The sequence below is a fragment of the Chlamydotis macqueenii genome, chromosome 4, assembly GCF_036417535.1.
Source record: "Chlamydotis macqueenii isolate bChlMac1 chromosome 4, bChlMac1.mat, whole genome shotgun sequence".
In the NCBI taxonomy this organism is placed as follows: Eukaryota; Metazoa; Chordata; class Aves; order Otidiformes; family Otididae; genus Chlamydotis; species Chlamydotis macqueenii.
In genome coordinates this window covers 7196179-7220854 of record NC_141559.1, presented here as the reverse complement: position 1 = coordinate 7220854, position 24676 = coordinate 7196179, and the positions used below count along the sequence as shown (strand labels likewise).

The following is a 24676-nucleotide window of genomic DNA, read 5'->3' as shown; positions in this document are numbered from 1 at the left end:
TCTCCAGGATGCTCTTCCAAATGAGCACGTTTGAAAACGCACCCAAAGCAGAGTCAAACATGTTTTATTCTGAAGGAACCACCAGATAAAAACAAATTGGGTTTTTTTAATGTTCTTGACATTTGTATACATCCATTTTAGACACCCTGATAATAGGCACCTGCAGTACCACAGAATTTTCTTTTAAAATTTAATCTACAGTCATTTCTTTTACAAGGTTAGGGCTTTTATTATTTTGTACTTAGTGTAAAACTTGAGGACTTTAAAACAAAAAAAAATAAAGCTTAGGGGTTACTAACAGGTTACTAACAATCCTCTCTTCCAGCTGATGCTCAGCATGATTTTGTCATCGCACTGTGCCAGCTTCTTCTGGGTGATCTCGGACAACATAACCTCAAATTAACTTGAAATAGTCACTATGTCTGTACCAGGGTGGATGCTACATAGCTGTCAGGGGAAAAATAAGTGGGGTTATAACAGCAAATGGTTTGAAGCTCATTTGGGCAGCGTAGCAGAGCTTACCAACAGTGACGGCCACAGAAACAGCCCAAGGCACTGCCTCGGTTTCTCCTGAGGTCACCTGGGCTTTATGCAGCACGGAGAACACCGGTCCAAGGACACTGTTCTTCTCAGAGCTCTGCTTCAGCTCTGCCTCTGGATACAGCACAGCACAACACAGCTGCTCCCACCCAGGCTTGGGCAAGACAGAAAAAAAAAAACTTTTTAAAGGGCTGTTCTGGGACCCTGCTCTTCATGTCATGCCATCCTTTCTGCCTTGCATCACCTCTCCCCCACTGCTCCCCCTCTCTTGTGCAGCTTTCTCCACATGGCTCGCATCAGCTTCTTCGCGTGTCGTTTTTCATAAGCCACGCATCTTCTATCAGGTCCTCTCAGGAGATGACCAAGCGGACTTACATGAAAACCAGCAGCAAGGAATAAAATGGTCTGTTGAAGGTACAAGGTCCTTTTGATGCCTACAAATACTTCCAGAAAAATAAAACCTCTCTGAGCTTGTTATTGTTGCTGTGCTTTTTCCTTCTTCTCCATCTCATTGTTTTTCTTGTAGAGTTTAGAAATAAACAATAAGCAGACTTAGAAGAAAGGAGGAAACTTTCCACACACACTTTCTACTCATTTCTCTTCCTCCTCACTTTTTCTTAGATTTTTACTCCCTCACCTTTTCCTTCTCTTCCCATTGAGAAAAAGGGTAAAATTCCCCTCCTCCCTCTTGACACCACTACCTGATATTAATTTTCTGAAAAATTCAGAAGGTGGCAATCTATGTCTTAACTCTTTCTTTTAAAGTTTTTCCAACTGTGCTGAACCCTGACTAGGGTAATGAAATATTTCCAGGAGGGGGAAAAAAGTCTGTAAAAACCCTCCGCACTCATGGGACTTGCTGCACAAAGACTTCAGAGAGTTCTCACTTCCGTACAGAGCAAGCACCATGTGCTGCCCTACTGGAATCGTTCTTGTCCAGCCAAAGCAGTCCATTTTGGAGGAGAGGGAGAAGATGTGAGAATTTCTTTTTCCTGGGAGAAAGCAACTGCAAGGCTGTTCTTCCTGCCGCATGGGAAACATTTAGTGAGACCAATGCAGAAGCCAGGGCTGGCCTAGAAGAATTTAATCTTTGATCTTAAAATAAAAAGCAACCCAAAAAAACCCAAAGAAAGTATGAATCATAACATCAGCCACTTTATCTACACCTTAAGTGTCTGAAGGAGTCAAGCTCCAGAAACACATCTGCTAATCCAGTGCTGACGGGGTTAATGAGATCAAAGCCGGATCCCACTTTGTGCTTAGCAGGGAGACTTTCTACCACAGGGCCAGGGTGACTGTGGCCCTCCCTCAGCTCACCCTGCACTGAAATCAGCATCAGAATAACAGGAACCAGCCCCTACTCCGATTATAATCAGAATTCCCACCTTCTGTCTCCTTCCAACTCCATCAACCCCTGCCTTTCCACGTGAAAAATCAGTCAGTGTTTAATTTCCGGGTCATCTTTCTAATTCACATGTTTATTTTCACACGTTTTCTCTATCTCCTCTCCCACTCTCCCCCCACCACCCTTAATCAGCAAGGGCTCTGATGCAGGCGCTTACCTTCTCACCCGGCAGACAGCGATCTACCAAAATTCAGATCCCCAACAGTCAAGTAGGTACGGAACAGCTCTCCGAACATCATCTTTTAAGTTGCTCCGGCAAGCGCGGGATGGGGCCTAACAACGCTGTATGCAGCCAATTGTGTTATCAAGGCACTTGGCACTACCAGCTGATCCTTGATTACTATTCATCCCTCAGGAAAATAAAACACCCTTTTGTAGTAAAAGTGTAACCGGTTACTACGACGCATTACATATTAACAAAAGCAGCTTTTTACCGAAATTACAGATGATGAAAGCCTGGAAGTGGAATGAGACCGAGGTAACCAGTTGTTTCTACATGTTTCAGATAAAAAGCAGACAGTTTAACCAAGATTTTCACTGTGTTAAGAAGAAATGGTGGGTGAGTTATGTCACATGTTTGTCTATAAAATGCTCGTGAGTTCTGTGAAGGAACATTTTCTGTTGTAGTGACCTTTCTGGCGTAGCATCCTACATATGCAGCTGCCAGCACTGTAGTCACCTCATTTTTCACAGGGTCTCTTTAACATTTTTGTGCTTTGCTTGAAATCCACACAGAAGTTGTCAATATGCTTTCATATTTTCTTTTTTTTTTTTTCTCCTCTAAGAGTATTGCTTATTGAAGAGCACAGTTATCTGAAAGGCAGACTTTACTAGTAGAAGGGTAGAATTTGCTGGTTTGGTAAAATAATCCCTACTTAGGTGGTGAGGAAGCATTCCAGAGTATTACAGGATTTGTTTGTTTGCTAATCTACTTCAGCACCCATAGGCCTTAACACCCACAACTTGCGTGCTTTAGGGATTGGTCAAGTCCACGGCCGCTCTCGATGCAACAGCTCTGCATGAGAGCTGCAGATTTAGGAATTTAGGACTGGCAGCAGTGCAGCAAGCCGACTAGTGGGACGCTCACCTGAAAAGAGCTTTGTGGCTTTGGTCCACTCACCCGCCAAATACCGCTCTACCTTCCTCACAAGCAGTGCCGGCCAGGACACAGCTGCAGCAGCACGCACGGGTCACTCCGCTACCTGCGTCTTGCAGTTCTGCATCAAACTCAGCCGACTCTCAGTTAAGACAGCAATCCCAGCACCCTGAAAACACCTCACTCGTAATGCGAATGAGGTTGCGGGAACACATTTCACATCCTCAGTTTCAGGAAAACTCGCTGACAGAGAAGGGGGGTAGCTTTAAACGGCATTAAGCAGAGCAGGCTCCATCTAAGCAGCTACCCCTGTGTGAAATTTGAAGCTCTTGCCAGCGGTGTGGAGGAAAGACATGACCTCATTATTCCACAGCCCAGATAATCCGTTCCTGGATAAAGTGAGAGCTGACAAGTGTTTCACCTTGAAGGTTATCAAAGCCCTTTCCACACTCTGCTGATGCGGAGGCATTTACTTTACCAAACAGGGATGTGAGAACTCCTCTGTGTTAGTACAGGAGATAAAAAAAATCAGGGGGGTGTTAAGAGCGCATTGCCATGCCACACAGACACAGGAATTGAGAGGAAGAGACCAACAGCATTTCCAGAACCATTTATGCGAACAGGATATATTTGCCTAAGTTGGTAAAATACTTTTCTCAATATTTTGAGAGTTACTGCTCTCAAGTCCTTCTATCTACCCCTAAGCGCTTTCTCCAGATAGGTGCCACGGGGCCTCTCCTGACATCAGCCACCCCCTTTAGCACCTCCAGAAAGGCAGTTCAGCTCTTAGCTGGGATAAATCACTGCCTGTACCATTTTCTAGTGTCTTTCCAATGACCGCTGAGGGAATCGAGAGCGATTCTGCTCTCCTAATCTTTTAGTTAGATGAATCCAAGCTTTACTGCCATGGGTTTTACATAGGCACACGCAGTCAACACGCTAGCCTCCAGTTTTTTTGGAAGGACCTGTAATCTGTTTTGAGCAATGGCTCCACACCAGTTCAAGGGGAAAGAATGTCATCTGGTTGCCATTGCCTTCTCTTGCAACACCTGTGCTCTGGTGCTGGAGGGCTGCCACGCAAAAACACAGAGCAGGGCTCTCTCCTCCTCACCAGTCCAGTCCTTGGCGGGCTAGTTAACAGAGAAAACACACATCTCCTTCTCCTATCAGGACTCTGGAGTCGTTGGATTTAAGTCTGCAGGGAAGAATGACACCATTTAAAAGATTTAACACAGAATATATAAAGCCCTAGAGAAAATGCATGGCTGGGTTTCCTACAGAAAAGATTAATAAATGAGCAGGTAGTAGCTGCAGAAAGAGCAGACAGAAACCCCAAGATCAGGAGTAGGTTTCAGCTGAAATATTTGTCTTCCAGATGTTAACCTGCCATTCAAAACATGCCCAAATGCAACTGCGATTCCGCATGCCTCTTGCACCTACTTCCTAGGAAAAGCTCTTTATTAAATCACACACATTAGATCACCTACAGTATTTTCTTTCACGTCAAAGGAAAAAAAAAAGGGCAGCAGCAACATGCAAAAAGATTTCAAGGTTGATAGTAGATAAAAATTATTGCAATTCTCTACAACCATAACAACATTCAATACAAATACAGAAGGGTCACAATGCAAAACCAATTATCCAAATGCAACTCTGTTACGGGTTAGCTCTGCATTGACCAGGACCCCAAGACAGAGTTTGGAGCAGCTACAAAAAGCTTTTCATAGGCCGTCTGGCTCCTGTGTCCAGTGGCCAATATGTCACTTTGGAGTGCCTGAAATGCATTGATTACTCACTCTCCTTTCCCCTGTCTCTCCCAGTGGTGGCCAAGCGGGGACCTCCCCATCACATACGTCACGAGCAGGTCGAGGCGCAAGTCAGTTTGTACTCAGCTCCCCCCGCAAGCCACCTCCCATCTCCCTGACTGCACTAGCACGGGAGTGATTCCCAGGCACAGAATGTGAAGGAAGCACATTCAATTTTGTCCCAACTTTGTGCTCACAAGAAGCAAGGCAAGTTCTTGATGCCTGCTTTTTGCTAATTCTTTTGCCTTTGCCAAGGCTGTGACAGTGGGTGCCTGCTTTCCAGGCACACGTGTGACTCTTCATCTTCCAAATACAATTCCTTCCAAGTCCTCTCCTAGCTAGCACTAGACATTGAGCCATCACACCCGCTGGACATGTGCTTTTCTAGTAGTGGTAATACTGTTTCACCCACTCCATCAATTGCTTTCTCTGGTAGAGCCAGGATGACCAAACCCTTAAGGGTCAGTAGCCTCCTCCCCAGCCCTGATGCCTGCCTGTTGCAATGAGGAGGGATTTTTCCTGCCCATGAACTTGTGTCTAGCAGTCAGCTTCAGCTTACTGGGCAGTACATGGCAAAACACCAGGCTTTACCGTTCAGCTTTCTCTTTACCCCTCTCCATACTCCATCAGCACAGAGCTTGACGCCCGCTTCACAGGGAAACATCACCCACAGACAGCCTTCCCACAGCACTCATCGAACGATGCTCCGTTATAGGACCATTATGTTTGGCACGTGCCCCGTTTCTGAAGGAGAACCACCACACTTTGACATTTACAGTGAGTAGAGAAACTAAAAGGAAAGAGCCAGAATACACAAACCAGAAAAATCAACTTTAAGGGCACAATATTTGAAAGGGCTGACAAGTCTAAGTTCGATGACTTTGAATAACCGTCTTTGAAAATTATCTTTCCTCTGTCCCCAGTGTTCCCCCTCCCACCTGAACTCAGCATACCTTATGTTCTGTTCTCATTTAGAGACCGTAGGAAAAATATCCACAATAAACTTAATTATTTTTCCAGGATTAAGAATTGTATATCGTACTCGCAGTGCAAATCTGTTTTATGCATTAGGGAGAACACAGGAATGAACTTTTTTTTCAAATGAAGTGAAGATTTTTTTTTGCATTTTGATCATAAATATTCTCCTGGTCACTTTTGGCAAAGCTGTCAAAAGACATTTTATGCCATTTTGCAAGACGCTGTTATTGGAGGAAAAAGTTAGACTTTGTATTTAAACAAAATGTGCCTGAAACATTGAAAAGCTGATTTAATGTTAACAATCCTGCAACTCAAGCAGTATTTGGGCCAAAAACTGGCTCCAAAAGATAATGGCAGGCAGGAAAAAGACTGTATTTCTAAAGAACTGAAAGAAGTAAGTCTAGGAACCACTTCAGGAGTTCCAGAGAGGATGGGAGAGAGATGTTCTTCTCAGATGCGTTCTTTTCTGTTCCCCGAGCCTCCATCATTTTATTAAAATTAAATCTCATACAAACATCCAAACAACAACAGTGATTAGCCCAGCAGAAGAAAGAACGCCGCTATCTTTGATTTACTCTGAAGTGTAGAGATGTTCAGGCTTATATGGCCTCGCTCTGCAAGCAACGTGCTTCAGTGCCAAGGCACAATGTGTTCAATAAAACATGCTGTGAAAAGTTCAGCTCTGAATTAAAACCCACTGATTTAAATGACAGGCTAGCAGAAGATATTTTTGAAGTGCTCTGTCCTACAGTGCCCTCATCAGTAAGTTCCAGCGAGAGGCTGAGGGTGCAAAAGAGGGGCTGAGGGTGCAAAAGCACTCACCGGCCTGGATTATGAAAGGACTATGTTTCTGATGTGCTTTGACCAAAACTGAGTATTTGGTTATTTTCCAGAATTCTGATAAGAAGGTTTCAAGCTGCTAGTCCACGATAATCGTGATCTGTCATTAGGAACCAGAAGGGGAATCATCCTACCTTTCTTTAAATCTCTATTTATCTGTGGCCTGGGATGCAGTAAGATTTTGAGTGGCATCAGACTAGCCAAGTTTTCCAAACAAAATATTTTGGAGCAACATAAACCTTCTAGAGACGTCATTTGCCAGAACTTTTTTTTTTTTTTTTTAAGAGTATCTTACTTTTAAAAAAATCGAGTTCCACAAACCCAATGACAAAAAAAAAAAAGAGAGTTGCATTTAAAATCACTTCAGGCATGTAGCTGTGTATCAAGAGATTTGGTACCGTGTAGATCAATGTGGTACCATTGTTTGTAGGGATGGGTTTTTCCCCAATGCACAAATCACAGTCATGGGGCAGCATTCTCTCCTAATGTCCTAAAATTCAATGTGGAAAATTCCCTCTGATGGCAACAGGAATCCAGGTACGGAAGGGCAGACAGCTCCTACCTGTCCCTTCCTTAGTTTCTCAGTTCAAATTCACACCTTGGTGCCCGTTCCCCAGGGATCTGAGCACTTCCAAAGCAATGGTGATCTAGTTTTGCTACTCATCTGTTATTTTTAGAATGCAAAATTACAGACAGAATTTGTTATTGGCAGTAAAAACTATGGTCTGTCCTTCCTCCCTTCAGGAACACATGCTGGAAGCAAGTGCCAGGGGATAACAGTACGGCATTTAATTTTTGGAAGTATTAAAAGTGGAATGGTTACAATAAATGGTTCAAATATTGAGCTTCCAGTTTAGGAAAGAAGGATAAAAGTAGCTTCAAATGCAGTCTTGATCCTCAAGACAACTTTTCCAGTTTATAATTTTCTTAATCCCTTCTGTCTGTCAGACTATTAAAGGGTCAGACAATGAAAAAAGATAAAACCTGCACATATATCAGGCTAATGAAGGAAATAGCCTGCTTTTCCTCATCCACTAATCCTGCTCAGTGATAGGAAAATTAAATGCTAATTATAGCAACAAGAGGTTAGAATAAAAGTAATAGAAAAGTTGTAATTTAAAAATAGTAGATTACTGTTTAAAAGCCATAATTGTGTACTATATAAAGAGAAAAAACCATAATCAAGGCCAAGAGACTACGTTGAAAATTTCATATTGATAATATAACTAAATATAGCAGAAATCTCTCTTAGATATATAGAAATTTCTCATAAAATGATATAAATTTTTTAATAATTATTACTCTGTCATGAATACATATAATGACTGCAAGAAAGAAAAGTCTTCAGAACCATCAATAAACAAATCCAAAAAATAACCTTACATAAAGCCTGAAATGGCATTTCTTGTTTACTCCAACAACTAAAAACACGATTTGGCTAAAATTTTGACCTGCAAATTCTTGTACTTACCTGCAAAACTCCAGGAAAGCACAGAATTACCCACAGAAATTCAGTTTGGTCACTTTTTTTTTGTAAAGAAAAAATTGTTAAAGTTTGTATTGGTTTTGCTTTACCTTTCTCTCTGTTTTTCACGTCTGGAATAGAAAAGCTCAGTCTTTCTACTGCGGGGAAAAGTGCTGAAAATTAGTTTGCTTAACTACACTTCATATTGAGCCCATAAGGACCTGTCATCGTATCAACAGATGATACAACAAAGAAATAAACTGAACAGATATGATCTGTCCCTGAACTATTTTGTGGTCATTTATAACAGATTTTGCAAGGACATTTTCTTATTCATTAATAACAATTCATTAGGATTTGAAGTGGCCAGCTTTAAATCACCGATCAACACTCCTATTTATTGTGCTGGAAACAAACACACAACAACAACGACAACAAAATCTTTCGCTGACGCCTGGCAGCCAAGGGATGTACAATTTTTAAGGTGTCTACTTCCCAGTACATGTAAAAAGGAGTTGTTTAAGACCAAAGATAAATGTTGGGCTGTAATCACTTAGGAAACTTTAGCTTTATCTTGGAAAGCTCTATGTTCGGCAAGCCTGTTTGGCAGCTTTTGGAGACCATAAATCAAAAGATTCAGAACAATTTTCAGCATTTTTGTAGCGAGGCCACTCCCTAGGTCTGCGTCCTACTGGGATGGTCTCTGGGATTAAACTGTGGTTGAGGCAGGAACAAATGAAGGCAGTAACGACACTTGTTGCAACTCTCTTTAGGGCCAAGAATCTGCCAAAAATTCAGAATTTGGTAATTATTTTTTTGGTTCATGCATATACTGACTTAAACAAGCAACATTACTTCCTCTAAAATGCAGATTATACCACAGAAATCGTAAAATATAAAGTCTCAGACCATCTCTGTTACACTCAAAGCTTCCACACGGGCATTTATTAGGACAATTCGGCACTTCCGTTAACTTCGCACACTCCACCCACTCACAATACAAAATTCTTTAGCTTCTGACAGCTTGACAAAGGAAATTTGCCATTCACGCCGTGAATGGGAGTACGTATTAATTTGCCTTTCAAAGTGCATGCAGTCCGCTTTGCTGCTGATAATCTGCATAAAACTGGATTAAGGAATCGGGAATCCTTGGAGTCACGACAGTCAGCGCGTACCGAAAGTGCCGTCCCATGATAGATTTGGCGTGTATGTCTTCCTGAAGAGCTAGAAGGGCTGCTTCTCTACAGACTGCTGTTATCTGCAAAGAAACAAGAAAACAAAACCCAGATAGCATTGTTATTATAAAATATGTTCCTTGAAAGGAAGAAGGCGAACACAAGAATATTAACGTACTCCAAATGCCAGATACTCACAAGGACAGAGCTTCCCCAACTTTTTTTTTTTAAATAAATGAGGCTGTGGGTCATTAGGACAACCAAAAAACAGGATATATCTCGAAATTCAAGCCACAGTAACATTACATTTCACATTACAGTAGGTTACAAATCTTAATAATCATATTACCTTGTGTTAAACTCCCCGCAACATCTGATAAATTAAAACCCCAACAACCGGCGATGCATTTTTCCGTCCCCAAAGCGCGAGAGCAGATATTCCCAGGCTCTGTGGGCACTTTTCTTTCTCAGCTTTACGCTGGGAAAGAAGTAAAAACAATTAATTCAGAAAGGAAGGCCAGAAGGAGAGGGGTGTGTGGAAGGGGAGGAGGGTTAAGGTCTCATACCCTGCAATGTGTTTTTAAGCTCTGTGGACTTCAGACAGCGGAAACAGACTGATGCCAGTGTCACTCTAAAGACACATTGCTGCGCTGAAAAGAGCTTGTGGAATGAAAAGAGATATTGTGATTTCCAGTGCAACAGGGAAAACAGTGATTGATATTGACTGCTCCCTTATATCTGTAAATGAAAGAGCCAGCTGAAACACATTTGTCCAGCTATTCAGCATATTTTCTCTGTTTGTTCACTTACTGAAAAGAGTTCCCCTCCGCTTATGCTGGGCTAATGGTTGCCAAAGCCGTTTAGTCGCTTTTTAGAGGATTTAGCAGCGTGTTTAGGAAGCTTTCACAGGAAAACACGCATGGATTTAGATGGCTTTGTCAAGTTACAACAATATTACTATTAGTTCTGTGCTGCTCTAATGAGCAGTGAAGCTAAACACTGCTGTTATGCATGTTAATGCTTTTCAGGACTTCAGAGACAGTTAAATGTGGAAGCGTAGCTGAGATTTAGTGCACCAGCTTCTTGCGGAGATAAGTAAAACATCATCCAGAAAGTTAGCAGAGGGGTCTCCGTCCCTCCATTCAGGTTTTTCCATAAGTAGACAGCGTGACTACTTCCCTATCTCTAACACAAATATAAAGCTACTTAAAGCAAAAGAAAAAAACCCAACTAGATCAAATTCCTCCCCATCCCTGCCTAACACCAACCCCAGAAATCTTTCAAAAGAGAGAAGACTGTTGATGGAAAAACAGATCCCAAGCATCCAGGACTCTCAACCTGTGTTGGTCTTGGAAGGAGGGGTCCATCCCCCCCTGATAAATACTGCACCAAGGGCAAGTTTTCTGCAAAATGAAGAGGAAGAGACCTTCTGGTGGTTTTCACAGGCATTATTTAAAAAAACCCCAAACACAGTACAGCAGGTTTTGACCACCCTGTTCTGCTCCCAGAGACCATCGCCGATCTACAGCATCAAAATTATGAAGCAGGGCATCACTACAGCGCAAGACACTCACTTGTTAGGAGCTGATGTGTTTTACTGAGGGAGAAACTGAAGGGAAGACCGTCAAGTTGCAGATGCAAAAAAGAAGGAACACCACTGCCAGTCTTATTTCTTCCTCTTTCATTTCTACACTGATACACTTTGGAGGAATTTGCCCATAAGCTGCTAACTTCTGATGGTGCTTTTACATTTTCTCTATGCTATGCCAAAAGTATCGGTAACAGTGATGATAACTAACCTCCAAAGGGTCTTTTCTTTGTTTTAATTTTATTCTTAAAGACTGAACCATAAGTTCTGTGATAACTGAAAATTACTAGACATGAGGAAGCACTAAGAAAACTGATTTTTTGGGGTTTTTTTTTTTTTTTTTTTTTTTTTTTTTTGTTTCCCAGGAGCATTTCAGCTGCTTTTAAGGGAAGAGAAAATAATTTTAAGGCATGAATTGTTACTCTCTTTTCTCCTGGCTCCACTCAGAATTTTTGTGAACTAAATATTTTCTGTATTATTGAACAATAAACAGTAGGCATCGTGGCACAGTGTTTAAAATTTGGGCCCTTGTGTCTGGTCACAGAAGTCTCATGGAGTTGTTTCCATTCCTTGGCTAACCCAGTATCAGGTTTCTGAGGTAAGAGATTGGACAAGGCAAGTTTGATTATTTTTCTTTGTTCAAGTATGCAAACTTAAAAAAAAAAAAAAAAAAAAAGTCCTCACAAGCATTCTCTCTGGCTAATAAAGCTACATCACTCGTGGAAAGCAAACACAAGTAGCAATATAGCCACAGTGAAATGAGAGTGGATTCATCTGGTGAAATCCACTGCTTTATTGGCCCAGGGTCTACTGGGTTTTCATAGGTATTCCTTCTCACAGTCACGTTAGAACATTTCTTTCTAGACCAAGAAACTGAAGGGTTTTAAAATGTTCTTTCTGCCTAGATTAAAAACCAACATAGACTGGGTCAACTGGTGCCAAGAGGGAAGGTAGCAGAAGAGGCTAATTGCTAACAAAGGAAGAAAACCAGTGGCTTTGCAGCAAGGTATAGATCCTTTCCAGGCTCAGCGCGCTCCAAAAGCAGAGGCTGCATCTAGATCATCAGTTTTAAAACCCTGCAACAGACCGATCCTCAAGCAATGTGTCCAATTCCTTTCTTAAAGCACTTCTCCTTTTGGCCTCTACAACATCATGCTGTACTGAGTGCCATGGTCTAATAATGCATTGTATAAAAAAAGCACTTTGGTTTGTCTTAAACCTGGTCATTTCAGCAAGTGCCTCCTAGCTCCTACGTTACGCAGTGTTTCACCTGTTGTTCCCTGTTCACTTTCCCTGTATCACTGATAACTTTACAAAGTTTTATCTCATCCCCTCTCAGTCAATTCTTCGCAAGCTAAGGAGTCCTCAGTGATTCAGTCCCTGCTCCTGCAGAACTTGTCCATCCTTCAGCCCGCCTGCCACGTCCTCTTCGCTTGTTCTCTGTCCTCTTGCTGTTGAGTGGCTGAAGCCGTGAAGGACACGGAGGGAGCCATACAGCAGTCTTTCTAGGTTGCTTGCAGTTCCTGTCCTACTAGTGTATTTGCCATTATATAAACACTGAGATGATTTTTCTCAGGAAATTATCCACACTGCCTCCAGTATCTTCTCCTGAGTGACACTATCTAATTTAGGTGGTATACTTGTGAATTTGAAGCCTGGGTAATTTTCTTCTCTCTCCATTGCCTTTATCTGCATGAACAACCTCTGCCTGCCTCTATAAAAGAATGCTATGGACCAACATGACCTATCTGCCAGTTTTAAGACAATTCCTAATTATTTTCAAATACAAATCCATGGGATCACCATTTTTTACCTTGTCAGCATAAAAAAAGATCCAAGAAAAGTGCAGTCTTTTGGATCTCTGTGTGTTGTGAGGAATAGGAATAATGTCCTAGTCCTGTTCCACAGGCAAAATCGCAGCTCCATGTATTGAACAACAAATAGATATTCTTGACTGCATCTGAATGTAGAGTGGCTTTCAGCATTGACTGTTAGAGCAGTAATGAAGACATTAATAACTGTCAGAAACAAGAGTGATTAAACAGCAACAGACCAGGCGGCAGGTAATTAAGCAATAACTCCTGAGGTGTGGGGTGTTACTGCAAAGATGAACAGCCAGCCAGGTGTGGTTGAATACTATTGAATCTGTGAGTACCAGAATATACCCTGGTTTGATTATTAATATAATTATAAATGAAACTTTAACAAACACAATTCTCTTTTTCAATGGAATGAGAGCAAATTACTGACCCATGCATTAGTTTGCTGTCTGCAGTCTTCTTTTAGCATGGAAATAACTTTGAATTCATGTATTAAAAACAGATTAACTTTCTTTTTTTTTTAAGGACTGGTTTATCATCTGAATGAGTGCTTTAAGATCAGAAAACAAGCAATTAATTTAGACTCCTACTTCAAAGTCTAAAAGGCGACTGTATCAAGGTAGGAGGGAGGAAAGGAGAAGTAAAATTTGCTATCTGAACTACATGCACACACTGACCAGTAATACGCAAAGCCACGCACAAGCTCAGTTACGGTGCAAACAATAACGAGTCCCAAAAATAAATGGATTTACACCTAGCCGTACCCTCCTTCCCCATTTCACTCCCAGCAACAAGAAAATGCCCGGTGCCAGTTACTGTTCCCAGCATAAACAGCATTCAGCATAACCCATCTTTCTCCTGAAACCAATGGTTACACTGGCTGATTCAGCTTGGCCGGTTCTCCCCCATTCCGGCATTAAGCGCCAACTCTTTCCAGCGGACTGAAAGTCCTTTTCAGCTTCTTTGTACTTAAAGTGCTCTAAAAAGCTTTAAAGAATCTTTTTTTTTTTTTAAAAAAAAAAAAAAGAGGAAAAAAGAAATGAGCTTCTGTGTTAAAGCCTTAGGTATTTTCAAGAAAGTGGTTTTGTTAGCGCGGAGTCTGTCGGGAACACCTGTGAATGTCGGGTTTAATTGGGCTGCAGCTGGTGTCGATTGTGTGCGCGGTAACTGGCAGCCACTGGCTGGCTGTACATTGTGTTTCATTTTCCTTTTTCCTTCCCTTTTTAACTCGCTCCTCCACCCCGCCAGTTCGAGTTGTAAGGGATTGTGTGTAAGAGGGATTAGGAGCGTGGAAAGAGAATAGTACCCTGCGGTTTGTGAATAGCTGAGATTGCGGTGCTTCCTGGAGGAAAACTACCTGCGAGGCTGCGCGCCCGCGCGGTGCGTGCCTGCCAGGCAGCGTCAAAGGAAGATTGTGTAGAGGTTTGGGGAGTCTGCTTTCCCGCTCTGCTAAGGACAGAGAAAAGGTTTCTCTATGGCATTTTAAAAAACACATGAATAACTCCAGGGTCAGGACATCTGTTTCTCACTCAGCACCTCCTCTTACCCCTGCGTCAGAAGCCGCTCTAGGGAGAGCAATAGCCTTATCCTCACAAAACTGGGGAAGCCGGAAAGCTCTCGGGACCCAGGGTAATCGCTTGATTGACGAAAGCCACAGGCATAGACGCTGTTGCAAAGCGAGAAGAGAAAGCAAATGAGGAGAAGACGCACCGTAGGCAGAGAGGCTAAAAGGGAGTAGCAGGGAAAGGCTGCTGACTGGATTCTAAAACCAACACCAATATCTGAATTCAACGCAACTCCAGAAGTGCACAACTGCCCGCCAAGGGATTTGTGCAAGGCTCAGTGCAATGCTGGGCAGAGATGGTAAATACCTCAGAGAGGTAAATACCTCTAGGATTTTGCCACCCGCAGCAGGTCACGCCTGCTTAAAGTGTGGGATGCCGCGGCCCCTCTTTTCCCCTTCTCCTTTGTGCAGGCACCACCCGCTGCCGGCTGCGGGCTCCCACCCGTCTCTTGTGAGGGCTCTGGTGCTAAGCTGGCCCTTTCATCAAGTGATTCAATGCACCAGACCATCAGAAAACTAATCCAGAAAGGAAAAAAAAAGAAGAAGAAAAAAAAAAAAGCCTTAGCTTGCCGCTGGGATATTGAGATGGGCTCACAGGGGGATTCGACCAGTCGGCACGGTGGACAGCACAGCAAACGCCTCTCCCTCCAGTAGCAGAGAGCTGCTGGGTCACCTCTTGGAATTTTGTGCTTGCTTACCTGGTTTTAGTATCCCCACACTGCTGCTGATGCACATAACGGTGTGAACTAGCTCAGGTACCGCAGCACAACACTGGCTGGGCTAGGGAGATGTGCCCTAGATAAAGCTTTTGTACAATATACTACTTTTAAAGATATTGTAAGATGTCACAAACACTATTTTTGTCTTTAAAATGGGCTAAACTGAGGGGATCTTAACTGGTGAGAGGTGAAGTTTTTATGTCTTTCAAAAAGGCTTAAATTTAGTACTTCTCTCATGTTTCAACTTTCCTGTTTCATGTATAAAACAGATAAACCAAGAAAATACAAGATAACATGCCTTTTTTTCTCTTCTCTGAGAAAAGAAATTGTTTCAGACCACTACAAATCTTATTCTGTTTAGGAGAAAAAGTTTCCAATAATACAAAATAATTGATCACCCTGCAATAAATTTTGATCTAATATTTGGAAGACAAAGAATCACCCCTGTATGTGTATCTCCATTCCACTCAATTCTACGAGCTGTAGATTTAAATGGGATGGATTACATATGCTTGGGAATTTTGCAAATGGAAAATAATCTATTCTAACCAGAAAATGATAGCCCATATTGGCATAATGCTTTTCATACAGTATCCATTCACTCCTCAGATTCATATATTGTACCCGCCACTGGAGCTTTGGAGTGAATTTACGTAACATAGGATTGTTGCTCTATACAAATTTCCTAACAAAAGTGTGCAAGGCACTCACAGGCCTTTTTAATAAAAAGATAGACCTCCTTCTTCCTTTTTTATCAAAGAGAAGTTCAATATGAGCAGATATTGGATAGTCTACTTTAAAACAGGTCCATAGTGATGAGGCAGCACCTTTGCAATTCTTAAATAAAAGGGACACGTATTGTGTGTATCTCCTGTCTCTGATCCAACAGGCTGAGCAAACAATCTCTGCTATTCCTGATTTCTTTTATGAGAAGTTGTTAAGCAAATGTAAAGAAAACAGCTCCTTCAATGATGTCTGTAAGTGACCTTAGTTCAGAACAGACTGGCCCAAATCTTCACTACTCAATCTACAGTTTGCTTATTTGTGTAATTTTGCAAATTGCTGTGCGTGTGAGCATGCGTGCGGGTGTGCACAGCTTACCTGAGGTGCTGCACAGGGACATAAAGTGGTCGTGCCACCTGAATACACCTGGTCTGAGCAGGATGATGGTTCCCACTCAGCTCTTTCCACAGTGGTCACAGCTGCCTCGAGGGGCTGCAGCAGAGACCAAGTCCTCCTCCTGCCCTCTCCTCCTGGTCTCAGCCAGGAGGGCCAGGCTTCAGGTTCACCTTGTCTACCTGCTGCGGTCACCCGGTGCCACAGAGCACAGTGTGTCAGCCAGGGCCGAGCCAGACAACTGGCCAGCTGCTCTTGTGGGACAACAGCATCGTGGCAACTATTAATGTGACAGCGGTGACCACAAAATGCTGCGTTTCGTTGTTCTTCCAGTATCAAAAAACTGAGCACAGCTTGTGCCTGGGCAGCAGACAGTATCACATGTATCAGTAGCTCTTATTTTTCTATAAAGCTTAAACACGCCCAGAGAAGAGAAGGGAAAGATGAGGTATGTAGCCAAAATTAAGCATATGTATCATAACTATAGCACATGATGACAGCTAAAGAGGATAAACCAGAGCCTTCAGTGGTACACGCTAAGTGTCATCACACATACCTCTGCTCATCCCGACATGTTCTAACAGAGCGAAGCTTTGACTCCATCTGCAAGCTTTCTTTTTTCTTCTTTCCACTCTCTTAAAAAGCATTACTAGATGTGGTATCCTTCCAAGCAATATATAAAACATGTAAATTCCAATTTAACTTTTGTAACTACAAGCCCAAAATGCAGCTATTTTCCAAAACGCGCTCTGTCGATATGGCTCCCATCACTCTGGCAGAGACATGGCATAGCTACACCTTTCACAAAGGAATTCCGTAACAAAACGAGTTTTTACATGCTGGGACTAAATATTTTTAAACAGCACTCTCTGCCAACTTCAAGTTTCAGCTATATTTGTGCAACTAAAAAAAAAAATCACACACATGTTTCTATACAAGATTAAGCTGCATTTCTGGTTAACCTCAGAATTATTTCATTTTTATATAAACATTTAATGAGAAAGTTTAACTTCTTTCCTTCAATGAGGAAAAGGAAGCCAAGCCACTAGAAAAACAGAGTCTTTCTATATGTATGTATGTATGTGTGTGTGTGTGTGTGTGTGTGTGTGCATGCACTCATTTTAATTAAAAGTAATTAACAGAATACTGTGTTCTCACTCGGAGTACGCTGTTACTACAGAGGATGGGTACACAGAGCCAACGCTATTCTGCTGAACGCCCCTAGCAAGACAGATTGAATTATACAACTCCAAATTTAAGACTACAAGACTTGGAGGCCAGCATTAGCTGTAGCTGTCATGAGTTTCTCTCTAGAAAAGCAAAATAAAAGAAAAAAAAAAAAACTATAAAACAGATTTGGCAGCTTCTACCTTACGAAACCTATCACAGTGTAGGTGTTAAGTCGCTGTGGCATTTGCTTGCTTTCTTTTCGGATTCTGAGGCAGACAGATACGAGGTTGGGCAATATGTTCAGCGTATTCCATATTTCTTGCACTGAAAAACAATTCATGCCTGTGCTTTGCAAACCAGTAATTCCTTTCTCAAGTTTAACCTGGGAGAACGGCAGAGGCCTTAGACTCCTATCAAAACAAAGCAAATAAAAGCGATTCTGTAAAAGGAATTGGAAGAAGTGCCCTCCCTTCCCTAAAAATATTTATTTTTTGGTCAATAGAGCACAGCCAGTCTAGAACTGTCTTTCAACTCCTTTCAGTTCCAGCAGCATTTCTATTACATTATATCACCATTTAAAGCTTGCTAGAGCCCTAAACTTTTGAATATACCCAGCAAAAAGGAAAGGAAAAAAAATTCCTTTTTCGTGGGCTTACTTAAACTCTCCCTTTCATCCTGTCTTTGGAGCTATGGTAAATATTGTCTCCTATTTGGATCTTGCATAGCAAGGTCACAGGAACTGTATTTGTAGTTACCGATGTAAGAGATATCATAATACAATACGGTAAAAAAAGACCTAAAAAAAAAAAACCCCTAAAAAAAAAAAATAAAAAAATAATTAAAAAAATTTTAAAAATAATGGCCAGAAAATCTAGCAAATCTTAGTGTTTCTATCAATTTGGACAGAAAGCATATAAATCCTGTGATAACAAGAGAGATGTATACTTTCTGGGTCTCTGTATGGCTATTTACACACGCACACACATCCTGAGTTGAGGCAGGGAGTGAGAAAAGCCATTTGTTGTGCAGAGCCTTTCGATTGCAGGATGAATAATGTCCGTAACGGAAGCTCCTCGCTTTTTCATTTATTGGGTTCCCAGTTCCTGGAAGGTGCGAGATGTCTCCCGTGGAGTATCTATTTCCTCGGCAGAATGCTGGAGGAATTTCGGACTGTTTCTAAGTTTCCTTCTTGGAGCTTCCCATGGTACCCAGCTGCTCATGTTTCCCAAGGAAATTAGGGAGGAGGGCTACTGCATGCCTGTATTCCAGAGAGGCAGAATGTGGCTGGAGGACAGTCAGACCTAGAAAGCAATGCTGTTAGCCACGGCCAGCTGCCTCCCTAGATGGCTGTTACTCCTTAAGGAGGAAGCAAAAAGGCTGGTAAAAAAAACTTACAGTAAGTTTTAATGCAAGTTTTGCTTGTGTAAGAAAAGAAAAGAAGTAATTATAGCAAGAAAAAAAAAAATCAATGAATGATACAAATGTATGAAACAAGAAAAGTTGGGTAGCAACAATTACCTTGAGTTAAGGATTTACGTAAGGGGTATATTTGAATGGAATAGAGAGTCAATAAAATAGCAGCAAGACAGATATGACAGTGTGACCTCTGCTTCCCAACAGTCAGTCTAAACCAGGGCTGCACTGGTCACCACCTTTTTTTTTGATGTGGCCCCTTGATGAGCCTGTTCCAAGTGCTAACTAGCAGAAATCCAGTACAGCAATAGAGAAGAGAGTAGTTTTTGCTGGTTTAGCACCCTGAACTGGCTCACCCAGGATGCAGGCAGGAAGGCAGGCGAGGGAGGAAGGCTGTGAAGGCAGGGAGAGGACAAGACTGCAGCAGAAAGCAGGTTTAAAGCACACTGAACCTTAGAGACCTATTGAACCTACAGACAAATGCTTTCACCTGTGCAATTTCTTTCACTCATCTGAGAAAACAGAATCCACGTCATGTCTGAATGTCACTTCAGTATCCTGGATAAGCAGATCTGCTACTCTATGCATAACAGATCTAATTTAGCACATTCCTCCATTTCTTCTCTTTCATACTCATGAACTCCTTCTCAGTTTGTGCCATGTTCCTGCGAAAACCTCCTGGTCTCTTGGGTTTTCTCCCCCTCCTTCCTTGTCTAGGCAAGACAATGTAATGCAAATTTCCAGTGCTATAAAGACTTAGATAATGGGTCATTTGCATTTCTCTTCACTTAATAAAGATGTTTTACATTCAAAATTTATCCTCAACATTTTTTTCAAATATGCACAGGAGGAAGTAGAGGAGTCTTCTGTTCCTTTCCTCCAGGTTGTATGCAGCTTGCTTCTTAATGTTAACAGCACCTGAACTTCTAAGAAGTTTCAGCCTAGCATGACACAAACTATCTAAGGCTAGAAATTTATGAAATATACGTTTAATAGTGTTACTGAGATAACGCCAAGTGTCTTCCACCCTTCCCAGCACCAGGGAGATTTGCCAGGATAGCATCTAACATCCAACACTACGGCGGAGGCTGAGATCAAGGGAGGAGGGAACGATGCCCGAAGGAGCTGCTGTAGCTGTAGCACAGCAGAGGATGCCACAAGAGAGAGCTGAGAAATGTTGACTCTAACAGAACTAAGGACCACAGCTAAAAACAAAATCTCAAAAAACATTAAGAAATGTTAATGGAACCAGCAGCAGGACTGGCCTGTGCAACTGAAGTGTTCCTGAGGTGCCATGTTCAACGGACAGTTACAAATTGAAGTTACCATAAGGTTTCTTGCAGGACCCTGCCTCTTTCTGTGTGGCTGGTTCACCTACCACAGTGTAAACAATGCCAGAGAAAAGATCCTGCTCCCTCTAGTTTCCATTACTACAGAAAGGAATTCTATCAGCTCTCTTTGTCCAAACGGCTACAAAGAGAAAGGAGGAAAGAAAGATGAAGGGAACAACTATTATGGAGAGGAATAGGAAAGACAGACAGGACCCTTGGCCTGGGAGGGCTTTTGGCAGAAGGAAAGAAGGAGAAAATGAGAAAAAAATCCCCAGTACTGTGGGTTTTACAGATCCCAGCCAGCCCTCAAATCCATAGCCTGAAGAGTAAGAACAAAGAGCAGTCTTAGTCCGTGCAAGCCTCTGTACAAGAAGTACGCAAGCCTGGATCTTAAAATATCTAGCAATCGTCTTTGGGGGAAGATGCGTGAATACACAGGAAAAAGATCATCTGCTCCTCTCACCTCCAGCACTGTGGATGCACTCCTCTCGATAGAGCCCGTAGCAGATGTATGCCTTCTTCTGAATTTCCATAAATATTTTACTACACTGAATTGTGCCGCCAAGTTATATAATTACACCACAAAGCACAACTGCTCTCCTCGGTGCCATTTTAGCCTATCTAGCAGGCTCAGAAATCCACTTTGCATGGCACAGAAGTGTAGAGGAGGATGCTAAGGATGGCAGCATCCAACAGCATGTGCCAAGTGGCTGTGAGGGGAAGAGGCAGAAAATAAAGGACACCTTAAGGCTATTTTCTCTCTGCTTTGTAATTATTCAGTACTGTAAAGATCAGAAGGTGTCGTCAACATTTCCTACTTGGTATAAAATTTAATACTTTTCATGGAATCTGGAAGACTTTGTGATCTCAGTCGTTTGCTTTGATGGTATGAGCAAGTTTGAAATGCATGAAATGTCACCGGGAAGCTGGATTTCACGGCTTCCTTTAATTTGTGTGACACCACACAACCGCTACGTACCTCAGCAGCCTGAATTTGTGAAGGCGCTTGTTTTAGCCAAAAGGGTACATAGGAAGTGCCTCATCTGTGTGTTCACAGGCAGCATCAGAAAGTGCAGGTTGTACAGCACAGCTGTAATTCAGAAAGCCTCGCTCATGCCGTAATGTGCATCTCCTACTTACCAAGCATGGTAATGACTTACAAATCAAATACCGTAACTCTGAGAGAACTGGTAATTGGCACAGCATCACAGCGACACCCCAGCACTGAAGTATTATTCTCCTCAGATAACCACGTTGGGAACAGCAGTCATAGCACCACAGAACCCTGAAACAACGTGGGACTCTCACTCTACATCATTAAATGCTATTTTGCTAAATTAAAGGCTGCAAGTCAGTCATATTGTATCCATAAGCACATGTATGCCACAGGCCTCTCCCCTTCCGATATTTCCCTCAGCTGTGGATCATTCAAAAATCCTACGGAAGAAATATTTCAACATTCAGACTTTTTTTTTTTTTTTTTTTTTTTTGTAAGAGGAAGACCTTCAACCCCATAGCGGACACAGTATTCAAACCACACTGCCAAATATTATATGATGTCCTTTCCAGAGTTAATTTTTAATTTCCTGACTGTACTGCATGAGAAATTTTCAAATTGTCTTGGCAGTCACTTCACGGCATGTGCAGACCTAATTGCAGAAGTGAATGCAGAGTCAGCCCAAATGAAAACCTCTGGACTAACTGAAGAATTTCTGCAGAATTAGTTACTTGGTTGAATTAAGTTCCAGAGAACACCGCAGTCCAAGAAACGATTACAAATATAACGCAAGGGGTGCAAGGCTTTCTTGTCCCAGCCCGCTGTGCAGTAAGGGGAGGCAGGTGTCTTCGACGTGTCGCTCAAAAACCCGATGATTTTCCATTTTCATTTTTTAATGCCACAATTCATAACCCACAGATGTTGCACACAGCTATAAATCTTGGCACCCTCTCCACTGCAAAAGAATTTCCCCTGGTATTCAATTTTCTTTGCTTTACCTTAAGTCACCCTAATCATGCTGACATCTACTATCGATGATTATATTAGGCCTAAAAGATCCTTAAACAAATGAAAAGGACTGACTTCCACTCCTAAAGTTCTGCTTCCAATTTTCTAAAGGAAATTAAATAATGTATAAATCAAATGCTGGGCGCAGGCCCAGGCAGCTGAACATCGCTTTGTCCTTTCAAAGTGGAGAGGAAGTGTCTGCTACAGAAGGGACAAGCCAAGAGAAATAAAGCTTAACCTCAGCTCCATGTGAAAGTGATTTGGGATAATCGGGGGAATCTGCAAAGAGGTTAGAACGGGGACCACATACTAACAGGAGAACTTTACATGATGATCAAAAATATGTCAAAAGCTGACCTTCACCTGGGGGTGCCGCACAGCCCTCGTCCTGTTACACTTGAGCGGAGTACAGAGGGCAGGAGAAAGAAGAGCAGGAAGTCAAAAATCTATTTATAGCTGGCATTTGTCATGTTGTGGTAATCTTATCAGGGTTTTTTTTTTTTCCAGTTTGCAAGATTTATAAATAAGTACTGGCCGACAACCTCAGAGCAAGTCAGCTACGCAGTAAAGGCACATGCTACTTTCCCAGTTCAGCTAATACACACTAAGATTATTAACTCAGCCACCAAGGGACTTCTTAATTTATGTCCTATTGATGGACTGCTGATCCTTCTCTTTAACACAGTATATATCTAGAAGGGGAAAAAACAGTAAAAAAAAAGTGCTAGATATTTTCCTGGTATTATTTTCTAAGCAAGCGATTGCTTTAATTGCCACAAGGCATTTCTTAAAACTATTGGGAACAGATGTATTTTGTAGTATGATTTCTCTATTAAAAGAAGATCCTGATCAAGTTTGCATGGCTTCAACAAGAGTTTGTTTACACTGATGTTTTTGCACACAGAAGAGTGGGTTTGAAATGTCAGATCAGTGCTGGACTTCATAATTAGGGTCAACATAACCCAAACTTTGATGGAGACAAAAAGACGCGACATTCAGTTGTTAATGCTACAACTATGTACACTCCTGGCTATTTGCAAAATCTTCCTCTCCTCACCTTTAAAAGGTAAAGAAGATTTTAGACGCAATGCAAACGGCCCTTCAATTTAGGAAGAGTCTAGTCTTCACACTTCCCTGCGAAACCGTCAAAATTATTTTCAGCACTGTCATTTAGCAGTTGTTTGGTCTGTCACAACACGGAGTAGCTGGCAAAGCAGGGGTAGCCACCTAACAGTTACACAGACATGTGAATCCAACAAACATCCTGCCTAGCTGTCGCAAACATCTCAGGAAATGCTTCACTGTTTTGCTTTTTTTTTTTTTTTTAAAAAAAAAAAAAAAAAGAGTAGAGTCTGTATATACACTCTTATTTTGTATACACTCTTACTTTGTAGAGTTATTTTAGATTTAACGTAGGTAATGAGTGCTACTGCACTATTACACTGAGGATACAAACTCATCATTCTCCTATCCATCTCCCTGCCACCTCTCTCCCGACAGACCCCCTGCGAACGAAGCGTTAGCCCACGCTAAGGCTGTGTTTAAAAAAGCAAACCAAGCAAAGGAACTAAGGGGCTTTAGTGGGACCACAGGGCTTTATGCAAACACTGCTAGAATAAACTCCTCTGTCAAGACCTCCAAGTTTCAGATCACTTTGTCTCTGCAGGTTACCAAATATCAACAACAAGAAGAAAAAAAACAAACCATAAAAAAAGGATGGGAAGAAGTAGGAAGTTTTCACAGAATGCAGTTGTTTGCCATCCTCGAATTTAAACAAAACCAGACACACAAGATGTTACTCACACATGAAAAGAGGAGAGCCAAAAAGGGAAGGAGAGGCTTCTCTCTCTTTTCCTCTCTCCTTGTTTCAAGAAAGCGTCCCTGAAAGCACCCATGCATCTGCTTCGGGTCCCCTGACGTCAGTAAACACGACTGAAGTAAAGCACATGCTTAAATACATTCCAAAACACTTATCTTCTTTTAATAATTGGAAGCTAAATGGAAGCTATAAATCAATGAGCAGAACATTTTCAATCAACGAACAAGACATTTTTCAACTTTAAGCTGATGGTACTTACTGGTTCTGCAAAACTCTGGATTCAGTAATCCCCTTTATTAGAACTAGAGATAGTTTCTAATGCAGGATTCAGTCAATTAATTTATGAATGCTAAAATATGATTAATACCAGTGTGTCATATTTCTTTGGTGCTTTATATCTTAAACACGGCATTAACACTAAGTAGTTCAACTGGTTACCGCTAGGCTATTATGCTCACAGCACCTATCAGAAGTACTGGCATCCTGGGTTCCCGAAATTCCATATGGTTTGTATTTAGCATAAAGATCTTCTACAAACTACCGTCGTTCATTTTCACAGTCACCTGAATCTTCCGTTCCCAAGGTGTAAACCATCTGCATTTCACATCCAAGCTTGTTAAATACCTGACACAAAAAGCCAGGGGCTTCCACTGAGAGCCACAATATAAGCAGAGAGCAGGCAATAAAACAGTTAGTCACTAAGGATTTGTACTTATTTTTTCAATACCGATGTCTCCAGTAAAAGGAAAATAGAAAGAAACGTGAAAGTCTGGTACAAGGCTACTCATCCCAGCTGGATAATTTTGCTGAGGCTGCTGGGCAGGAAG

General features: G+C 41.8%; 1 protein-coding gene across 6 annotated transcripts in view; it reads right to left on the bottom strand.

Moving 5' to 3' along the window:
- AFG2A (AAA ATPase AFG2A) overlaps positions 1 to 24676 on the bottom strand; it is a 200679-nt gene that overhangs the window by 3176 nt on the left and 172827 nt on the right. For 2 of the 6 annotated variants that reach the window (XR_015258386.1, XM_086746254.1), the window contains exon 16: positions 9305 to 9387. Coding sequence is in view for 3 of the 6 variants with exons in the window: in XM_086746254.1 (XP_086602380.1) it covers positions 9305 to 9387 (83 nt within the window). In the remaining 3 variants the exon portion in view is untranslated. Of the gene's footprint in view, positions 1 to 4166; positions 4237 to 5468; positions 5637 to 9046; positions 9388 to 24676 lie in introns of those variants that run through there. The other 4 variants (XM_086746252.1, XM_086746253.1, XR_015258385.1 and 1 more) reach the window with 3 other exon arrangements.